The 21,189-nt window shown below is 42.1% G+C and overlaps 1 protein-coding gene, 1 long non-coding RNA gene and 1 pseudogene across 2 annotated transcripts; 2 read left to right on the top strand and 1 right to left on the bottom strand.

The window, feature by feature from the left end:
* The first annotated feature begins 250 nt into the window (after positions 1-250).
* Positions 251-1,591, top strand: LOC136535233 (uncharacterized). The gene is made up of 3 exons (XR_010778965.1): positions 251-388; positions 480-706; positions 950-1,591. It is a non-coding gene; the product is annotated as an uncharacterized lncRNA (long non-coding RNA).
* A 398-nt stretch (positions 1,592-1,989) lies between these two features.
* Positions 1,990-7,983, top strand: LOC136535231 (protein REPRESSOR OF VERNALIZATION 1-like; annotated as a pseudogene).
* A 7,779-nt stretch (positions 7,984-15,762) lies between these two features.
* LOC136535230 (probable RNA-dependent RNA polymerase SHL2) lies at positions 15,763-21,141 on the bottom strand. Its single transcript, XM_066527536.1, has 2 exons — positions 19,108-21,141; positions 15,763-16,890 (listed from the first exon to the last, which is right to left on the bottom strand). Exons 1-2 carry the CDS (start codon positions 20,995-20,997, stop codon positions 16,021-16,023), a joined length of 2,760 nt encoding a protein of 919 aa, XP_066383633.1. The 5' UTR covers positions 20,998-21,141; the 3' UTR covers positions 15,763-16,020.
* Positions 21,142-21,189: the final 48 nt, after the last annotated feature.

The raw sequence follows: 21,189 nt of genomic DNA, 5'->3' as shown, positions 1-21,189 counted from the left end.
ATTAGAGATGAAAGTTGAAGTGAGTGTCAAATAGGGAACGAAGAAAATTTCAGGGCCAAAAAAGAAACGACTCATTTTTTCAGTGCCAAATAAGGAATTCTCTCATTATTAAGTGGGAAGCTATGGGTGACTAGATTACCATTACCTGGCCAACACCCGACTCGATGCAATCGATCCCAAATCGATGAATGGATTCGCATCGTCCCCCGCTGGAACACGCGACAAAGACCAGGCGAGGTTTGCGGCGGCTGCCCTCCCCCGGCTATGGCATGCCTGCCAACACGGCTGCAGTGGTGGGGCTCGTTCCCGGAGGCGCCGGCTGCCGGAGGCCCGCGGCGCCCGCCTCCGGAGGTGAGCGGATGCGGCTATTGGCGGCGCCCGACAGATGGTAACCACCAGGGAATCACTCTCTTCGGATGTTTTTTAGGAGCGCGGAGTGCGGAGCTTGTTGTCCTCTGATTGCGTGTTTCTCTTTGCAGACGAGGGGACATCTCGGCTCTACTCGCCGTTTTGGCCCGAAGCCTAATGGTGGGACAGAAGTCACAGAATGGGGTTTCTTGATTCTCGGATTGAAGGCCAGTGAAGTGCCTAGCTTCTCGTGCTTAAGGAATTCATCGCTCGTCCATTTGCAACTGCAAAATTTGGAGTCCAAAAACCAACCAAATAGCTCTGCAGGACAATGAGCTTGTTGTTTCTGATGTCGCCGGTCTTAAGCCTTGTTTAGATTGCAAATTTTTCAATCCGGACACTGTAGCACGTTTCGTTTGTATTTGACAAACTTTGTCCGATCATGGACTAACTAGACTCAAAAGATTCGTCTCGTGATTTACAACAAAACTGTGTAATTAGTTATTTTTTTACCTACATTTAATGCTCCATATATACGTCTAAAAATTGATGTGATGGAGAGAGAGTGAAAAAACTTAGAATTTGAAGGTGATCTAAACAGGCCTTAGCATACTTCGAGGAACGAAACTGGGTGTGAGTATGCAGGACACTAACTACAGTGGCTTTGTTGGCATCATAGAAGGTCTGACACTCTCTGCAGCTTTTTCTGCTGCGTCTTTGGCCTTGTTTAGATACCATCCAAATTCTAAGTTTTTTCACTCTCTTTCCATCATATCAATTTTTAGCCGTTTGTATGGAGTATTAAATGTAGGTAAAAAAAATAACTAATTACATAGTTTAGTTGAAAATCACAAGATGAATCTTTTGAGCCTAGTTGGTCTACGATTGGATAATATTTGCCAAATAAGACGAAAGTGGTACTATTCATCGGGTTGAAAAAAGTTGCAATCGCCTATGTTTGTAATTCCATCATGACCCGATGCTACTGCTGCCTGCTGAAGCATTGGTCTGAAGGGGATAGGGGCATACTACTCTATTTCAAGTGCGTTCTTACCTGTTGGGCGAGGAAATGTTATTACGCAGTTGAGACCCGGCACGTTGCCGCGGGAATTATTGAATGAGTTGAACATGCAGTTGAATACAAACGACATCGAACAATTTCCTTCAATAAACAGCTGAGAAGCATAGAACGTTAAACAAAATCTAGGGATAGAAAATTGTGAAGATTCGGTATCGCAGATGTGCAGATGTGTGATGAAGTAAATCGCTGAAAAAGTCAGAGTCAGCATGATAGTTTGTCAAGTACCTTGACAAGATGGTAGCAAATGCAGAGGCCAGAGGTATATTACATAAGCTCTCCGCTGGATTCTATATTTTCTTGTAGAAAGCAAAGCGCTGGAGCTAACAGTGTATCTGCATACATATAAGAAGAAAGTGTGAGGAATACTGGAGTGTGGCTAGCTGATTTGAGGAGCAGCAATAAATAGTGGGACTATAAAGGGTGTACATTACTAATTCGGAATCTCATTGCGAAACTACTACTTACGGAGATCAAAACTAAATTGGCCAAGGCACGCAACATATTTTTAACAAAGTAAACAACAAAACAGGAACCAAGTGTACAATATATAGTAAGCTGGCATATAAGTGCAGATAAGCAAGGTTTGATTTTATCAATAGGTGTTGTAAGCTGATTGTCTAGGAAATCATTACAACAAGCCCTGTGACAAGGAGGTACATTATAAACTGAAAATCCCAAACCCCAGTCCTTCCTCCACTCCGACACAAATCCTCCGAACCGGCCACCGTGGAGAAATGGGGCGGCGCCGCCGGTTCGCGCAGCTGGACGACGACGACGACGACGAAGAGGACGTGTCCATCAAGTTCAAGCCCTCGGGTGGCGCCTCCTCCTCGGGCGCCAACCCCAGGAAGCCCCAGCCGCAGCCGCAGCAGCGCCGCCGACTCGCCGCTGACGACGACGAGGACGAGGAGGAAGTGGAACTCGAGGAGGAGGAGGACGACGAGAAGGATCTCGAGGCGATGCGACGGGCCGAGGAGGAGGAGCGCCGGGAGCAGGAGGCCGAGACGAAGACTCGCCGCCGCCGGGGACGGCCCAAGCGCCGCCGCGACCCGGAGAGCGAGGAGGAGGAACCTGAGGAGGTGGAGCCGCTGGAGGAGGAGCCCCGTGAGGAGGAGAACACGGAGGCGGTGCCCGTAGCTGTAGGGGACCCAGTCAAGATCACCGGCAAGGGGAGGAAGCAGAAGAAGCACTACGATTCCTTCGAGTACGAGGGCAACACCTTCGAGCTGGTAAGCCGCCGCCTCCGTTTCTCGCTTCCCGATTTCTGCTCTATTTGGATTTTTGGGGTTTCGGGAGGCGCATATTGTTTTCTTTCCGTTGGGTGATTGCTGTGGGCTCAATTGTGCAGGAGGACCCCGTGCTGCTCACGCCTGAGGACAGTACTGAGAAGCCCTATGTCGCCATCCTCAAGGTCTGCGATCGTATCAGGGACCAAACGTTGCCGAATAAACTGTTTTTCTGTTTAGTTTCATGAAATTTTACTCGATTCATTTGTAGAGTCTCATAGGTTTCGCTAAACTTGATGGGTTGGTAGCTATTGATGCTTCTGTTGTGTGATAGTTTGAGTGACCAGAGTCTTTATACCAGTATAAGATAGACATGTTCTTTTACTATGCAATATGAGATCATGCTAGGTTTCGGCTGCGGTATTTTCATACTGCCATTGTGCTTAGACTGTAATTGACCTATATTTGCATCTAGCTGTTTTGTTCTGTGACCTCACTCTTTTTTGCATAAATTCTTTCTTAAATGTATTCATCCCTTTTTTTAACTTATATTGTTCCCTGCATTTGGTTGCTACTACTAAATTAGAAGTGTTACTCTTGAATTGTTTAAAACTGGACATCATAGTTATCTCATTTTCATGAACATTGATTAAGTGCTTGCTGCTAGGCATCATTGTGGATTTTGGGTTTTTATTGCCATGGGTGCAACTGCAAATGGACAACCCTTATGTCAAGCAGTTTAATGTCAGCCTTACCTTATCTTTTGTGACTGGATGACTGGAATGGTTACCTGTTCTTGCTAGTGCTGAGGACAAAGTCTCTTATCATTGTACAGCTGGAACATGTCTTCTAATATAGTGGTCCTTATTTTACAATACAGTCACCTATGTGCTACAGTTCCTTGTGATATTTGATATTTCCAACTTTCATTTTCTGTATCTTAATATCTTTTTAATTATCTTCGAATAGGATATAACAGAAACTGAGGGGAGCCTGTATGTAACTGGCCAATGGTTTTATAGACCAGAAGAGGCTGACAAAAAGGAGGGTGGATGCTGGGTAGCACGAGATACATGAGAGCTATTTTACAGTTTTCATATTGATGATGTGCCTGCAGAATCAGTTATGCACAAATGTGTGGTCCATTTCATTCCTCAGCACAAGCAGATTCCCAGTCGAAAGCAGCACCCTGGATTTATTGTCCAGAAGGTCTATGATGCAGTTGAGAAGAAACTGTGGAACCGAACAGACAAGGACTATGAGGATAACAAGCAACAAGAGATTGATCTTCTTGTTAAGAAAACAATAGACCGTATTGGGCAGCTTCCTGATCTCGAACCTGAAGAGACACCTCTTGAGAACAATCATTTGTCAAATAAACGAGGCCTGCGTAAGAAACCTGTTAACCCTATAGATGTAACAAGAGAACCTCCAGTTGGCAAATCCGAGCAGTTTGCAAAAGCAGAGACACCTGGAAGTGATAAGCTAAGGAATTATGATATCCTTGTTAGGTATAAAGTACTTACAGGCGATACTTATCGTGATAGGTGGCTCGATAAATTGGTAGAAAGTATTCCGCTTGCATCAATGGAGAATGCTGGAACCTCTGCTGACGCTGATTCTACAGCCAAAAGTTCAATCAATGGTTCACCTGCAAAGGATGTTGGTTCTGCTGTAAGTTGCTTGTTCATTATAATTTGATTGTGTTAACTTTAAACTCCTATACATATCGTATCTAGCCATGTTGTCAGTGCTTTTTATATAAGCTCTGCTTCAGTTGGGTTAATTCTGGAATACTGGAAGGACGATGTGACAAAATATAGAAATTATTTTATTATGGTCCCTTAGAGCTTTGTGTTCACAACTTGTATTATTCTCTCAAATGCAACTGGATTAAGAGCACAGATTAATGAATTTTCATTCAATGAAATGAGAGAGATCTAATGTTTTGAGTAGAACTCGGATAAATTTCTGCAGTGTGCATTTGCCGTGTCATGTCTCTTGCTTGGGTTGCTTCCATTTCCATCTTTTTTACATATAGGTGAAGACATCATTCATTTATAATCCATTGTTAAACATCCTTCAGTTCCTTTAAATAATGAATAAGTCTCATGTTTAATTGTTCTTTTTCTATTGGCTGTTTCTCATGTTTTACTGTTGGACAATTTGCTTCCCTCATTCTATGTGTTCTATTGATCCTGTATTTCCCTTGGTTTATTATAATGGTTTCTATCTTTTCAATCAGGAAAATGAAAAATCATATGGACTTGATGTTGTTGTTGAGATAATGGTTGCATTAGAAGGATCTGCATATGAAGCTCTTGGAACAGATTTTGGGAAATATAACCAGAAACTGCGACAATTACTGTTCAACATCAAGGTATAAATGTTTTTTATCAATTACTTGTTTGGGCATTACAAGTTTTGGGGTTTACTACTTGAACATTTAGATCATGTGCCGCTTAATAACTGAAGATACTTAGCTGTTATGACCATATAAACCTTTATAGTTGATAGTTTATTTCTTCAAGAGCATGTCTGTCTGAGAAGAACCATGTAGCTACTAAAGCATGCATTCAACATGTGTCAAAATATGTTCTTATTTTCTGACTTGGTTTTGTGTTATGAAAACACAATATTGCATTCAGATTGTTCATTATGTCTGGCCAACCTAAAACGCTAGTTCAGAAGTGGCCTATTGAGGTTTTACTTTTCTGCATGCAGAGCTTGTGTATACTGCAAGTTATCAACAAGCAACCTCATCTGTATAGTTATGTTGGCTTCCTTGAAGTCGATTCTGTTTTTTTTTCCTAATGGTACATAACTTATAGTTCTACAATAATTTGTTTCCAAAATCTGTACTACCATAAATGGCTTTTACTTTGATCCTGTAGTTACCCAACCTTGGTTGTTAACTCGTTACAATGATCCAATCACTGTTTACTCTCTCCACAGGAATACCTTGTGTATCCTGTAAAACTACTCCCTCTGGTCGAAAATGTAAGGTGTTTTTGTTTTGCCCTAAGTGATATTTCTCTAAATTCGGCCAAATTTATATGAAGGTATATTAAGATCTACAATACCAAATAAATGCACTATCGAAACATATTTTATGGTGGATTTAATTAAGACTAATTTGATTTTGGTGAGCTCAGTTGGTCAGGGGTGTGGATGAATGCCCGGACCATCCAGGTTCAAGTCCTCATCGAGGCGAATTTCTGTGCCTATTTTCTAAATAAAATGCCACATAGTTCCTCCTAGGTTGGTCTAGTTTTTTTTTAACTTAGGAAACAACTAAAACACTTAACATTTTGGAACAGTGGGATAAAGTTAGAATTTGCACATCTAAGTTGTGTTCCACTTGAATATAGTTGGATTTTGTAAAGCATTGTCATCTTGACATACCCCTAGGTAAAGTACAATAACTCGTAGGTAAGGACGTAAGGTACAAATACAATGGCCTGATGATGCTTCTGCATTATTGCTGTACTGCCACTTGATAAAATGAGAACACTTTGTATGTCTACCTTCTTCTGTAAGATGTATCAGCTCCACATGTTCACCAAAGTACTGTAGAAAAATAATTGTTTGAACTGTAAGTTTATCTTCCTAGATATAATTATGTTAATAGTACTTTTTCCAGAGTCAACTCTGCATGGAATGGAATGAATCCAGATAGTCTTTCATTATGCTTTTGTATGTTTATATTATTATTTGAATATTTGACTTACCATGGTTATTTCGGATATACAGAATAGCTCTAAACTTCGCAGGAGGCTGATGGACAAGGAGCTTGATCCTCCAGCTCTTTTAACCATGTCTCCAGATGAATTAAAGGTCTAATTCTCATTTCAAATATTTTGCATTTTGGTTACAAGATCCAGATATTCCTCTTTACCTTGTTTACAAAAATTGATTTCATTCTTGTGGTAATTGCCTGGTACTCTAGTTATTTATATTGATATGGCAACATTGTTTGTACTGCCAAAGTTGATATGACAATTTAGCATACTATGGCAACTTGGGCAGCTGCTATTGCAGCATGAAACTGCATCATATGGCAGCGCTATAAAATATTACTGTGTATAACAGGCTAAGTTTTTATTTTTACTGTATATTTTTGGAAATTTGGTTTTTATCGGTGAAGTGCCATACACGATATATTTCCCTTATTCCTTCGGTTCTCATTTGAGTAGGGAGTGTTTGGCCTTCAAAGGCTGGATATGAATAGTCCTTTGGTTTTATTTGAGTATAAGGTGCATAGTTCCTTTTTCAAAGAGATTGATGATATGTGGTTGAGCATACTGACTGTCAGTTGTCTAAATTACTTCGTGGCTCACCTGTGGTTACTTGTTTGGTGTGGGGTGTGTGGGGTTCTGCTAAATATTTAAACTCTTCTTCTTAATGCAATTATACACAGTTCTCCCGTGTGTTTGAGGGGAAAATAAAATTATGACTATTAGCAGTGTTGTACTATTTCTATCTAGTCATGTTGAACTTGCAAGTACATGGTATTTGACAGTAATGCATTGAGTTTACTAAAGTATTGGTAGTGTAGGTTTACTATGGGGCCACTTCTATTATGAGAAAATGGTTTTATATTTTCTTAATTTTCTTAACATTTTTCCAGACTGTATGTTACACTATATCATGAAAACCACTGCCACTATGTGTTTATATATATTATTTACAACATTTCAGGCTGGCTTGACTTTAGCAGAGAAAACATCTGAACCAGAAGAATCAAGGAAATTGCAAGTATGGTACATATATGCTTTAAGATCAATAACGAGCGAAAAGAACAAAGATAAATATTCATTACAATAGCTGAATTTTCACATGGAGTTATTTATGCTATGATTCTCTAATTTTGTGTTTTGTTTTAATTAGATGACTGATAAAAGATGTGAAAGATGCAGTGAGAAGAAAGTTGTCATATCTAATATTATCCATGCAGGTCATGGAGACCGCTATCAGGTTCGTAAATGCTTGATCTTTTGTTGTCATTTTTTATATTATTTTTCCGATAAAAGATGGATTGAGTTTGGAGGAAAAATAACAAATGGTAGTGTTTATGTTGCAGTTGAGGGAATAAAATTGTCAGTTGAGGGAATAAACCGTACCATCTGCAATAATGGGAATAAAACCCGAAGTATAAGAAGGTACTCAGCTAGATTTACCCGTCATAAACAAAAAATAAGACGACTCTAAGGATCATCCAAGGTTTTATAAGTGGAGGTAGCTTGACAACATTTTGTATAAAAAGTGACTAATTCAGTTGTATAATTATAATTCGGTCATCAAGTTAATTATAGCTATTCATCTCTAGATTATCAACTAACCTGTGTCAAACATGTGGTATATCTTTTAATAGCATGCAGTAGTAACCATAGCCGGTATAATAATTCCATATTCATCATAACCATCATTCCATAATACAGTTACTACGATGTTGGGACTAGCCAAGTTTCTCACTGTCTGGGAGAGACGACAATTCGAATCGATTTCAACCAGCTGTGAATTTATTTCTAACACAAATCTAGGCAGACTAGATCAATTGTCACCTTAGGTCACCTTTGGTACAACTCAGGTACACATTTCGTGGGTTCGACCAGCGTCGTATAATCAGGGATAACCAGTCACCAGGATGATCAGGACTACCCTGCTCTTGGGCTCACATCTGGCTCTCCATACATCCTTACTACCATCCAGAGTGCGCACTTTTACAGAAAGGGGCCCAGCTTGAGTTGAGCTACTCGACTTCGCGGTCGGAACGAGTTATCAGGCCAGTTAAGTGATAGGCATGCGTTCAATCTTGTCAGAAGTACGAACAACGGTATGGTTCTTAACCGGCACAGATGGAATCACATGAGTTAACCTACATATAGACTCCGTCCGGCCTCTATTTCTATTTCCCCATGGTTCTTTTCTACGATAGCAAATATAACCAACCGTGTTTCGGTATCTACTTATAACTCGTATGTGATAAGAAATCATCCGACTTCTACCGGTCTAAGCATGGCTAAGCATATATTTGATTCTGAACCTACACAGGGCTAAAGATATATGTAACTGGATAAGGTAGTTCTATGCATCAAGTGTTTTCAATCAACTCTTATAACCTAATGCATCAAACATAACGGACTCAAGTGATATTTTATAAAACATGGGAGACTTAGAATGCTCCGGGGCTTGCCTTTGAGGAAAGAGGTTGGCTGATGATCTGGGCACTCAGGGAGGTCCTCGAGAGTTTGCTCCTCTTCTTCGGGAGCTGCGGCCTGAGGCGTCTCCGGCTAATTCTCCTCTTCTTCTTCGTTGAACTCTAAAAGAGTTATCCCTTCAGAGGATCCTATATGCATGAGCATGAATTAAGATATCACGAATGCATATATGATGACATGTATAATATGATATGGTATGATGAATGCATCCTCATAAGTGTTTTTAACAGCATTGCATTAAAGTGATAACAATTGCATCTTATTTTACTGAGTAGGTGCATATCTCTTCTCTTAGTAACTTAAGCAAAAACTTATGTAAATTATTTTCTGGATTACAAGACAGCAACCACTTGTTTTGACCATAACTAGAATTATACATATCAAAATGATATGGTTGGGACATTCTGGAAAGCTTATGAAATTGTTTACAACTTTCTTTTAATCATCTTAATGTGATTCAGCAGTTATCTAGGTCAAACAAATCAATAATTCAAATCTGTTCAGAGAGCAAGTATTTTGGACAGCAGACTTCTAACAGCCATAATTCTTAAACCATAAGGCCTATGACTATGAAAATTTAACACCAGGTAGATAAGTAAGTTATCTACAACTTTGTTATTAACAAGTTTTACTGAACAGACCATTATTACCATGAAATTATCATCACAACCGAAACTATACATGTAGCCATCTAGTTAAATTATAAAGCAATAATTAACTAGTTGTATACAATCAATTGCTTTTAAGCCTAACTAATAACATCAACAGATCATATGCATCACAAGCACCATAGAAAACATTATGGTTAAACATATCTAAATTATTTATATCAATTTGTTAATTTCCTTAAATGATAAGGTGATTTGAAGGATAAATATTTTCAGTGCATAATAAATTCTAAGAAAATTACAGTAGCCTACAAATGACTTTAATAGTCTACTGTACAAATTTCATGTCATTTGGATAAGTATAACTACCTCTACAAAAATAACAAGTTACGTAGACTTATTTTAGCAAAAATAGTTTAGCATAGAGAAAAGTGTCAAGCAACAGATTTAATATTTTTATTATATTCCTCCAAGCCTAGGAATACTGTGTAAATTTTTTCATGATCATATGTTATGTATTTTTACCCCAATTAATTTCACTAGAAACTAACAATTAATTAGGATTAAATAGGAAGACCACATCCAAAGTATGCTTTCTGTAGGTTTAGTATTTTTCCTAGCTAGAGCATGTCAACAAAAGACCAGCAAAATTAGAATTACAATCTTGTCACCTTCCTAGCTCAAGTTATGCAATTTATAAGATAGAAACCATTTAAAAAGTATTTATCTAGATACATTTTATTCTCCTACGAAAATACCAGAAACAGTGTATCTCATATTTTTATCAAATACTACACTTCATGAGGAATCCAATAAAATTTGGTTCACCAAAATTGGACACTCCTAGCTTGAGATATGAATTTTTGAAACATGCATTCAAATCTGTGAAATAAATCCAGAAAATCAAATTCAAATCCGACTGACAGCTGGGCCTGCGGTTAACGGACACCCACCCGTCGGCAAGACCAAAACAGGGGATGACGCTAACCGGCGAGAACTCGCCGACAGTGAGGTCCCCGGCGGTAGCGTCTTCACCACGGCACTCTTTTCACCCCCGCGCATCGACTGGTAGGCTTAGTTGGCTCGGTGGCTCGCCGGAGCAAGCTCGACGACGGCAATGGTGGACGGTGGAGGTCTGGCGGCGGTACGCCGGTCATCTCCGGCTATGGCACACTCAGGCGAGGACGGCTACTCCATCCTAGTGACCTAACAAAGCTACACGGTGCAGGTGAGGGCTCGAGGTAGCGTCGGTGAGCTTATCCGCGTGCATGGCCGTGCGGCGGCGCATGGAGACAGTGGTGCTCTCACTGTTCCAGCTAAATGGCGACGAAAGGTGGGTCTCTGTCATGCCACTAGCTAGTTCTAGGGTTACTCGACCTAAGGCGCGAGAGAAAGGAGGGAGACGGTGAACCAATTCGGCGGCGGCGAGCTCGAGTGCCACAGCGGCCATGGCGGACGTGGGCGGAGCGGCGACTCGTTCTGGCGCCGTCAAGCGATGGCGTCATTCCTAGCTCTGGCCTAAGCATCTAGACTCTAGCGCAGTGCTGGATCAGAGAAGATGGAGGTATGCAGTGCGGTGGAATGGTCGGGCCACGGCGACCTACGAGCGCTGCGGCGGCAACGGCGAAGCTAAATGCCGCTATACCTGGGGTCGATAGGTGATGCTGGTGGCTCGAGGAGGTGGAGGTGATGGCGGAGCAGCCGTGGCCGAGACGAATCGGGCGGCGAGGCTACGTCGGCGGCGAGCGGCTGTGGCGGCGCATAGCGAGCTCGACATGGAGCTTTGGTGAGGCCGAGCAAGAGGGAGGAAGTGAGAGCGGGTGAGTGGAGTGAGCAGCAGGGGCGCGGAGCTTATGTGCTCGCTCTGGCCTGACCGGCCGGGCCAATGCCGGCTTGCTGTCACCACGCAGCGGCCGCGGCCTGTGGTCGGTCGGCCACTGCCGTGCGCGCGGATGTGGGTTTAGACGCCGCGACGCCGACTGACAGCGTGATTTCAACCCCATATAACTCCTAATCCGTTCGTCCATTGCAAAAACTCCATTAATGAAAGTTGTAGAGCTACATGCCATCTACAACTTTGCTTTAGGATGCATCCCCTAATTCGCAACGGTTATCCAGTTACAATGCTCCTAAGTGGGGTACATCGAAACTAAAAACAGCATTAGGACAAAATTTTACAAGTCTCAAAACAGCATTTCCTTGCTACTTATGAGCTGTTTTTTAGCATGCTATGCACTGAATTAGACCTTGACCCAAAAATAAAAGTTGTTGCCCTAGTCAAGTACTACAACTTTTATTTAGGTCACCGCCATGCAAATACTCTAAGCTATTATTCAACTTTGGTCAAACTAGTATCATGAAAATAGTATTTCAAATGAAACCAACACTTATAAGCAAAATTGGCCTATGTCATAAATACAAACATTGTTCCATTTATCATCCTAGACGTGTCTAAGGTGTTTCCATGACCTCACAACCATTTCATATATTGGTCATACATGATTGCAAGCATAAGCATATATATAAATCAACATTTCATGTGACAATGTATAAGAATGTGATGAAATTTTATATGGTCATGTTCATGAATGCTGGGATAATGCTTGTGCTCATGAAATGCAGATGTCAAATACAATGCTTAACACCGGGGTGTTACATGGCCCGCAATACTGTTCATAGGATCCGTTTTTCTCCTCTCCTCTCACAGAGTTGGAGCCAGTTTTTTTTTTCACCAGCTCTGGTCCTTTTGATGCATAATGACTGAATAGTGTAGGAGTCGGAGCTGGTTGAATCCCTACCAAAGGGACCTTTTGTCACACCTGCAGCTAGGGATGAAATCAGATTAGATAGTAACGGACATTATGGATAGTGAACACGGGTGGTTGTGAATATAGGTAGTTGTGGATTCAGTCACATGCGGATAGTGTTGGATGTGTCGAATCTTGACCTACCCATACACATATTAGAAATATGACTCCAAGTATTCATATTTTGGTATAATATGGATATTAAATGTTCGAATTCATATACAAATTGTGATTATCCATTTAATATTTTAATCCTTTTAGGATAGTCAGATATCAGAAAATATCCACCCTACTTTCATAGCAAACTATAGCAACGTGTGGGTGCTTTGTCTGTGTTTGTTGAGAAGTGAAATGTAAAACGAACAAGAATTAGAAGAACTGTCTTTCTGTATTGATCTCTTGAGTATACATATAACTAAAGGAATTTGGTCAGGAGATAACTGTTGGCAATCCTTTGGCCAATGGAAATACTCCATCCGCCCATCGGGCACTGATAATTGCACTTGGCCATTGGAAATACCCCATGTCCCCATCGGTGGCACCGATAATTTGCCTAGTGCATTTAGAAGTCTAATGACTACTTGCTAAGTGAGATCACTAAAGGATGTCTCTTTGAAGAGATACCATTTTTTGAAACACTCTCCCTTTGAGGAGAATATCTAGATAGATTTTCATAAAACTCCTTTAAATATTATAGGAAAATATGAAAATAATAATGACATATAAGTGTGATATGTAAATCACTATGTCTTCGGTATCTCATTTTAAAAACATATGAGGAAAAATAAGAGATACAATATATAAGAGTAACTCCACAAAAACCTTACATGAAAATATGAGGAGAATATAAAGTAATATGATGGTAAAACTCTTGTAAAACCCTGTGGAAAAATCATGAGAAAATATGATGACATATTATAGTTATTTGCCATAAACGATGAACTATACCAAAAAACATTTATACACAAAAAAAAACATAAATGAGTTTTGAAGGAAATACATATCTTTGATAAAGTTCTGGCGGGTGAAGTGATGTGTGATTATGGGCCATCTGTGTGCTTGTAGGGACCGTGACGTCTAAGAGAGGAGGGGGTGAATTAGGCTTTCTAAGAATATACTCTAAACTATGGCATCTAATTTCCACCTATCTAAATGTGCTACTAAGGTTTGGCTAGGTGTGTTGCTATCTCTACTGAAAAAGAGTTATACAACTTAGGTTTCAATCCTATCAACTAGCCTAGCGACCTAAACTAGAATAGTAAAGCACATAACCAAAGTACACAACATAAATGTGCAAGCTTAATTGAGATAGAGATACAAATTCACGTTGATGACTCTAGTATTTTTATCGAAGTATCGAGAAGCTCACGTTTTCCCCTTAGTCCTCGTTGGAGCCCCTCACAAGGGTGCCCTCTCAAGGGCCAAGCTCCCCGATCGAATAACTTTGTGGATAGGCCCTAGGCCTTCCCCACGCGCGAATGGGTCTCCAAGATGGCCTCTCCTGGATTGCTCCCCACCATCTTAACTATTGAGCTTATGCAAACCTCACTAAATATTAGGCCTAAACCTAGAGCAAGTGCAAATACGGTGTCTAACTAGCCTAAACACTTCACAAAAAGCACCTACACTAATAACTAATATTCTATTAAGGACTTTGTGGTGGCTAGAGCACTTGGTGAAGTGTCTCAATATTCCTATATCTTCAACACACTCCAACTACCTTCAAAGGGCTGACATGGGGGTATAAATATGCCCCCAAAGAAACTAGCCGTTGGAGCAAGGCAACAGGTTACCACCAGACTAATCCGGTGCATGTCCAAAAACTAGCCATTGGAACTAGTTGTTGGTGACCATTGAGCACTGTTCATAGCGCATAGTCCAGTGCCCATCACCGGATCAATCTGATGCCCTCCTTTTGCTTCTAGAACCTCTTTGGTGACCACTGTTATAGTCTAGTGCCCCTTCACTGTTCACACTGGATCAATTCGATGAGTGAAACACTCCACTGGTGAACAATACAAGCGCATAGTCTGGTGCTTTCCTTACCGCCGCCACCAGATCAATCTGGTGCCCTCTAGATGCCTCTTTGCTAGGGTTTGCCATCCTATAGTCCGGTCCCCCTGGGGGTCACCACTGGACCAATCCGGTGCATGCAACCAGCATACACTAGGGTCTTTTTCTTCATGTCTAGCTTGGTTCCATCTTGTGTCTTGGACTTTTAGCATGTCTTATGGATCTTCAACATGTCTTCTAATATCTTGCTTGAGGTGTTGATAATCTGAATCGCCCCTTTGCCTAAGTCCAAGGCCACCTTGCATCCATTTGAACTATACCTTGTATATTAGCAAACATCATTAGTCCGAATGGTCATGTTGGTCATGAAACACTAAAATCAAACATGATGGCCCATAGGATCCACTTTCCTTATAGTGGTCATGGAAGAGACTCACAAGTTTTTGATGACTTGATGCACACATATCATTTGTAGTATCAACGGACCGTCCGAAGGTTCTACACTGTTGATGGTCACTAAATGATCCATCCGGCCATCAACACATCAATAAAGTGGATTAATCAACTCTAAAGTAGTAATTTGATTTTTAAATAATGTGGTTTCACTTGTATTGGTGAATATTTGAATGCAGGGACACAGGTTAAAATGGAGCAAAGGTGGAGGGCTAGGGGTCCAATAGGGGGGGTGGGGGTTGTCGCCTGACCCACCCCTTCACCGGCCAACATGGCCCAAAGCTCAATGAGGCTCAATCCTCGTGACAAGCCAGACAATACACTTTGGGACGATCCTACATGTTAGTCTTAAGAAACAAAGGAAATGGCAGGAGGTGCGAAGGAGGACGAGGACGAGGATGAGATTGAGGAATAATTATTGATTAATTTTCTTTCCACTTTTGTTGCATGGACGACGAGAAAAGTCGGAGGCGGCTATCGCGGCGGGAGGAGGGGGGGGGGGGGGGGGGGGGGGGGAGTTGAGGAATAATTGTTGATTGATTTTCTTTCCACTTTTGTTGCATGGATGACGAGAAAGCCGAAGGCGGCTATCGCGGGGAAAGCGAGCGGAAGCCAAATGCGTAGCGAGGATAGACAGGGGGCACCTGTGCAGGCGAGGCGATTACCAACGGGGGCGATTGCTCTGTATTTTTTAGTTGTAGAGATTGAGATAGAGGTTGCTGCTAGTCACCAGTTAAGGCTTTTGTTTGACGCTAAGGAGATTGGCCGGCGTACGATGAGAGCAATCTAGCCACCAGTTAAGGCTTTTGTTTGACGCTACGGAGATTGGCGTACGACGAGAAGCGACAAGCATGTCTACATGTTGACTCGAATAAAAATTGCCAACACTACACAGCTGCACTCAACCTGAATTCAGACATCATCTAATGGTCACAAGAACATACCAGACCAGTTTTGACCAATTTTCCAGGACAAAACTGGAACACTCTACACAACCAACAAAACTGTTTTGGAATTCAGACACCATGAACTAATATCCACAAACATTCTGGTAGTAAATGCATTAATGTTCGTTCATAGAGGTGAGCGTATGGTGTACGTGCATGTAGAGTGTCTGTGTCCGAACTATATAATTTCATAAAAAAACGAAGTGACTCGTAAAAAAACGAAGTGACTAGACGGAGCCATGCTTCAGAGTTCAGATGGCATGGCAGAAAGGGCAGAGTGGTCTTGCTTCACTCCCGCATGGAGCTTCACGCCAACTCACATGCTCCCAGATATGTAGGCTGCGAGCCTCTCAACGGGCCTTCGGCTGTCCACTTTCACTTCTCCATGGCACCTTATCTTAATCCGTGCCAGGTGCTCGACCGCGATCCATGCAAAGCTAAGCCTTGCTGGCATGTCCTCACAGTCAGGTTTGAGCATTTCCCTTGACTTTTGGACCCATTTGGGGTGGTAGGTTACCTGGTACCATGCAGAGGCCTTCATCTCATAAAACCGTTTTTTCTCATCATCAGAGATCTCAGTTTGATCTGTCACAAAGCTTTCGAAAATGCTCCTGAACTCCTTGTGGAGAGCAGAGTATGCATTCTTCAACCTCTCCTTTATGTCCCCCTGCTTTCTGCTGCTGTATTTGGGAAGCGACCATATGTGCTCTGTAACAAGCTCTGCTTCAGTGCGCACGCCATATTGGTTGAGCAGTGCATTCAGTTGTGTTTCATATGAGCACTTGCACTCCCAAGCACTTGAGAGAAAATCCGTTGCACCAGGAACTTCCATATCTGCATCATAAGGCAAATCGTTTAACGTGCAAGTTTCTTCTGGAACCAAATCACCACTGGAGGCTTCTTGGATTGACCGATAAAGCCTTCCAAGGATCTTCTCTGATTTATAGGAGATGGCATCCTCCTTTCCCATGAAGTCAGGATATAATTTTGGTCGAAGGGATGGTGGCATTGACACAATTTTGCCTGTCTTGGGGAAGTCCACAGCAGTTGCTGCTAGTTCTGCCAACTGAATGCACTTCTCATCCATTGCTCCATACTCGCTCATATCAGCGTGAACAACATGAGCATTACTTATTGGACCCAGTTTCTCATTTACCATGTTCTTCAAGAAGAAATCAACAATATCCTGTTAACAGTACAATATCTTATTAATAAAAGTGTACTGAAAAAAGTAATATTTTAAACAAACAAAGGACAAAGCATGTCATGGTCGGTAAGACCTACGCCAGGAAACAATGACAGAACAAGGCGACAGGCTAGTTAAAGTAGCGAGGGGCAATAGGCCCAGCTGTTATAGATTAGGCCTCGATAGGAGGATAGACTCATGGGCTAAGCCCATCAGCAATTGTAACCCCCCTTATATATACGAGGGAGACACTTAATGAGAAGGCAAGCAAGTTTAGGGTTAAACCCTTTATCTCTCTCTCCCTTCCCTCTGTTCTCTACGTGCCGCCCCTCTCCTCTCCTCTTCTGCCGCCGCCGCCCTTCCCTGCCCGCTGCTGCGCTGCTCCTCCGGTCGCCGCCTGCCAGGCTGCCCTGCCAGCCCGCTGCAGCCGCCCAGCCAGGCCACCGCCCCTGCCCTGCCAGCCGCTGCTGCCAGGGAGCTGCTGCTCCCCTGCCTGCTGCCGCCGCCAGCAAGCCCTAACCGGCTGCCCAATTCCCCGTCAGCCGCCGAAGATGATCAAGCGACTGACAAAGTAATTTGAAGAAACTATGTGAAATTATCATAATTTTGTATATTAGCAATATGATCAGATCGATTGGATAAAAAGTGCAAATATTAAGTCTCAAAAGCCAAGAGAGTGCTAGTTGATGATGAAGTGAAAAGTATTTATGCCTTATCTGTACTAATGTTCAGGAGTTCTTGACTTTAATTCCAACCTATGAAAACACCTTAGTCCTTGTTTGAAGTATTTTTGTTGTTTTATTAGAAAAATACCATGGTTTTGTGAAATACTTTGGTTTTGACAAACTATGTGTTTGGATGCAACGAGCTTTGTATTTTTGAAAAAAAACATGGTATTACTAAAAATAGTCCTTTTGGATTGAAATCCAGCTGTGCACATTAGACTTCCTAGCTTACTACCTTCAGAATGATCAAGCCTTTAACCTATACCTATACCTAATACACACAAAACACTAGGGATGCAAAGTTTTATTTTCTCTGGGTTAACCTTTAATTTAATTGAACTAATTAAGATCTCAAAGAAAAGGATATGGGATAAAAATGAAGTAACAAAGTGACCCACTACTACCAATTGGTGTCACCACTTGCATCCCTACAAAACACCCTCCAGTCAGAAACAAGTGATTTTTGCAACCAAAACTCTTTTAACTTTGACCAATAATGCCGTTGTGGATGTAGATTGTCAAATGAAAATTTAGAAACATGTATTAATTGAGCAAATGACATGAACACAGTTTTGCAGATTATACATGTAATCTGCAGAGCACATTAACTTCAAGAATTGTTATAGTAAAATTACATTATACGGGATTTTGCATGATTCATATTAAGATACTAGAATAAATACAAAGCATCATAAAATTATTGTACGATGATCTATTGTCAGTACAATAGATAGTAAGTCCATGAAAGTTGATATATAAGAAGAGATGGTAACTTTCAGGGTTGTTACTGAAGAAATGTCATCAGAGCTATCCTCATCTGTTATTCAAATACTCACTCCAGTCCGGTTTCTAAGGTGCATATGGTGAAATCACAAATACCAAGGAGCAATGGGATGTTTGTGACATCGTATTAATCTAGCGCTCTGTTTATTGGATCGTTTTTTCTGGCATGCATGTGATTGCAGCACAACAATCGCCTCGGTATTAGTCAAGTCGCTACCGATTTTTTATTGGATCAGTATTAATCATGCCAGAAGAAAAAGAGAAAAATCTCCATGTAAGTGACTGTTCGGTTCTGTCTATGAGTTAAATCCTGTCTCAGTATACGAGTGACGCCTAATAATATTACTCACTTTCTCTAAAACGCAAGGACGCTTTAGAAACCGGACTGGAGGGAGTAGAAGACAAATAATCATATAGACACATAGTTCAAAACTCTAGGATTTCACATGTCAAATATTAACAGGCATGGAATTAGTAGGAAGAAAAAGAATCCCTGATTCAGAGTCAATCCTATGATACAATTTCCATGGAAGTTTATGCTCAACTTCAATATTAGCTGCAACAGAGATTGCTCAGTAAGAACACTAACATGTCAAGCAGAAATTAGTAATGGGAGGGCATCAAAATGAACTAATATTTGAGGCAACGCATCCATATATTGAACTTTTAAGGGAAGAAATGCCTAAATGTCAAGAATAGTTGAGCTTACATGTGGGGATACTGCACGCGGTAGTTGTTTTGCTTCAGTTGGGGAGTAGTCCATAGGGTTCCAACTCTTTTTGCCAGGTGGTATAAGGTTTTCCTCCCATGTCACAAAGTAGAGATCCCCATCAAGATCACTCCCAGATGCTTCATTGGCATGTGGCCTCTCACCTTTCTTGGGGAAGACCAAGCAATCAACAAGGTGATGCAGTTCAGGCACATCAACAGCTTCAAGGATCCGGACATCCCCTGGATGAAGGCATGGATTCTTTGCCATTACGATAGTACCCACAATGGTCTCTGCATTTTTGTTTGCTGAGGAAAATCTTGGTCCATGCTTTACCAGACAATTATTGAGTGATGGAGATGACGCCCGGATAAAGCACTGTCCTTGCTCAAGGATCCCAAGTTCATCAAGGCAGCCCATCAACCACCTCCCCTTGGGCACAAAAATCCTTGTCTTCTCCAGAAGACCCAGTAGCTGTGAGGACCTTATAGCTAACAGCATTGCTTTCAGGTGTGGCTCAGTTCCAGGTGAAATGCCAGCACTCAACATCAGTGCTGCAGTGTTTCCTTGCTGAGCACAAGAGGTGGTTACAATGTCAAAAGCAACATCAGTGTCCGACAAAATATTATTGAGATTAGATAACATGGCTTCCTGCATTTGAGAAAAGATAGCATCCGGGACATTCAAGGAGGACAGTAATGTAATAATCTGACGATTTAAGAATCCTGGCTGAAACTTTGTCCATGAAACCACCTCTAACACAGTATGGTTAGACTCAAACTTGTGCATGCTCGGCCTCAGCGAAAGTCGTATCCCATCATTTTCTCCTTCCCAGACAGCTATAACACCCTTGAAGCCTGCATACCTAATCTGGTAAGCGGATGGGGGATTATCTGTCAATTGCAGCTTCTGAGAAACTTCAAGTGCAAGGTCGCACGTAATCTTGCCAATTCCATCAGAGAAAATGTACCCATTGCGTTCAACTTCCTCGAGACACTCATTGACCTCATGCGGCTGCATCACCACTGTAGCATACGTAGATGAGAAGCACTGCCCCATCCGAGCAGCGTGCTTTGCTACATTCTTACTTGTGAACCGCCCCATCCATTTCCTAATTGTTTCCACTGTTCTCATTCTGTCCTCTGCGAAGAACCAAGCTGACCTGTCCCTCAGCTGGTTTGATGAGAATGCAAGAAATGAGTACTTCCTGCCACACATGTGGAATCCCTCTGTCAAAAATGTTTTAATACGCTTGTACACTGTTGTCTTATGCAGGAACGAGTTTGACATCAAATCTTTGACAATTTGCGCAGCAGAGAAATTCAGCACATTACTGTTCAGTTGCTGCATACCCTCATCCATAAAAGTAACCCTGAGAAACCTGTCTGTGACTTCACGATAATGCCGGATGACACGATTAGAGCGCTCCACTTCTGGTGGCAGGCAATAAGCCTTGGTGGGCGTGACTACCAGCCTCCTCACCTCTGAATTGTCATCCCCAATCTTGTTGCGAAGAAGTTTGGGGTACCTGGCAACCCTATCTTGCAGATTCTTCAGCCTGCCACATGCATCAAAAACTGGAAATTTGTCCCCCCAAAATTCCCTCAAAGCAGCCACATTCACATCATCCTCCTTCCTCTGGAGCAAACCTAAGAATTCAGGCGTGAGGTGGTGTTGATTTATTACTCCCTTGTGCACCAGAGCATTCACGAGGAACAACACCGGAAACTTTAGACCCTCGGCGTGCTGCACGCAGAAGAACAGGTCCTGCATAGGCTCCCCAAACTCAGGCTCATCACGCACGGTGAGGCCCCTCCTGGCCCCCCACCCACCACCGCAATCAACGATCGGCACCCTCCTATGCCTCATGTATGCCAGCGCGCGTTCCATCTTTGGCCAGAACCGCGGCGAGAATGTGATTCTATACGCGCCGCACCGCCCAATCGCGCCACTTGGAGTGATGTCCGTGGTCCGTATCCACGGGTCATCGTCGTCGAGCAGGTCGAACGGCACGGACTCGTGGATGTCGTCATCCGCCGTGCGGTAATAAACCAGCGGTGCCGCCGACAGCCGGATCAGCAG

The sequence above is a fragment of the Miscanthus floridulus genome, unplaced genomic scaffold, assembly GCF_019320115.1.
Source record: "Miscanthus floridulus cultivar M001 unplaced genomic scaffold, ASM1932011v1 os_2624_1_2, whole genome shotgun sequence".
Lineage (NCBI taxonomy): Eukaryota > Viridiplantae > Streptophyta > Magnoliopsida > Poales > Poaceae > Miscanthus > Miscanthus floridulus.
Note: the sequence above shows the minus strand (reverse complement) of the source record. Positions and strands in the feature narration are given on the sequence as shown.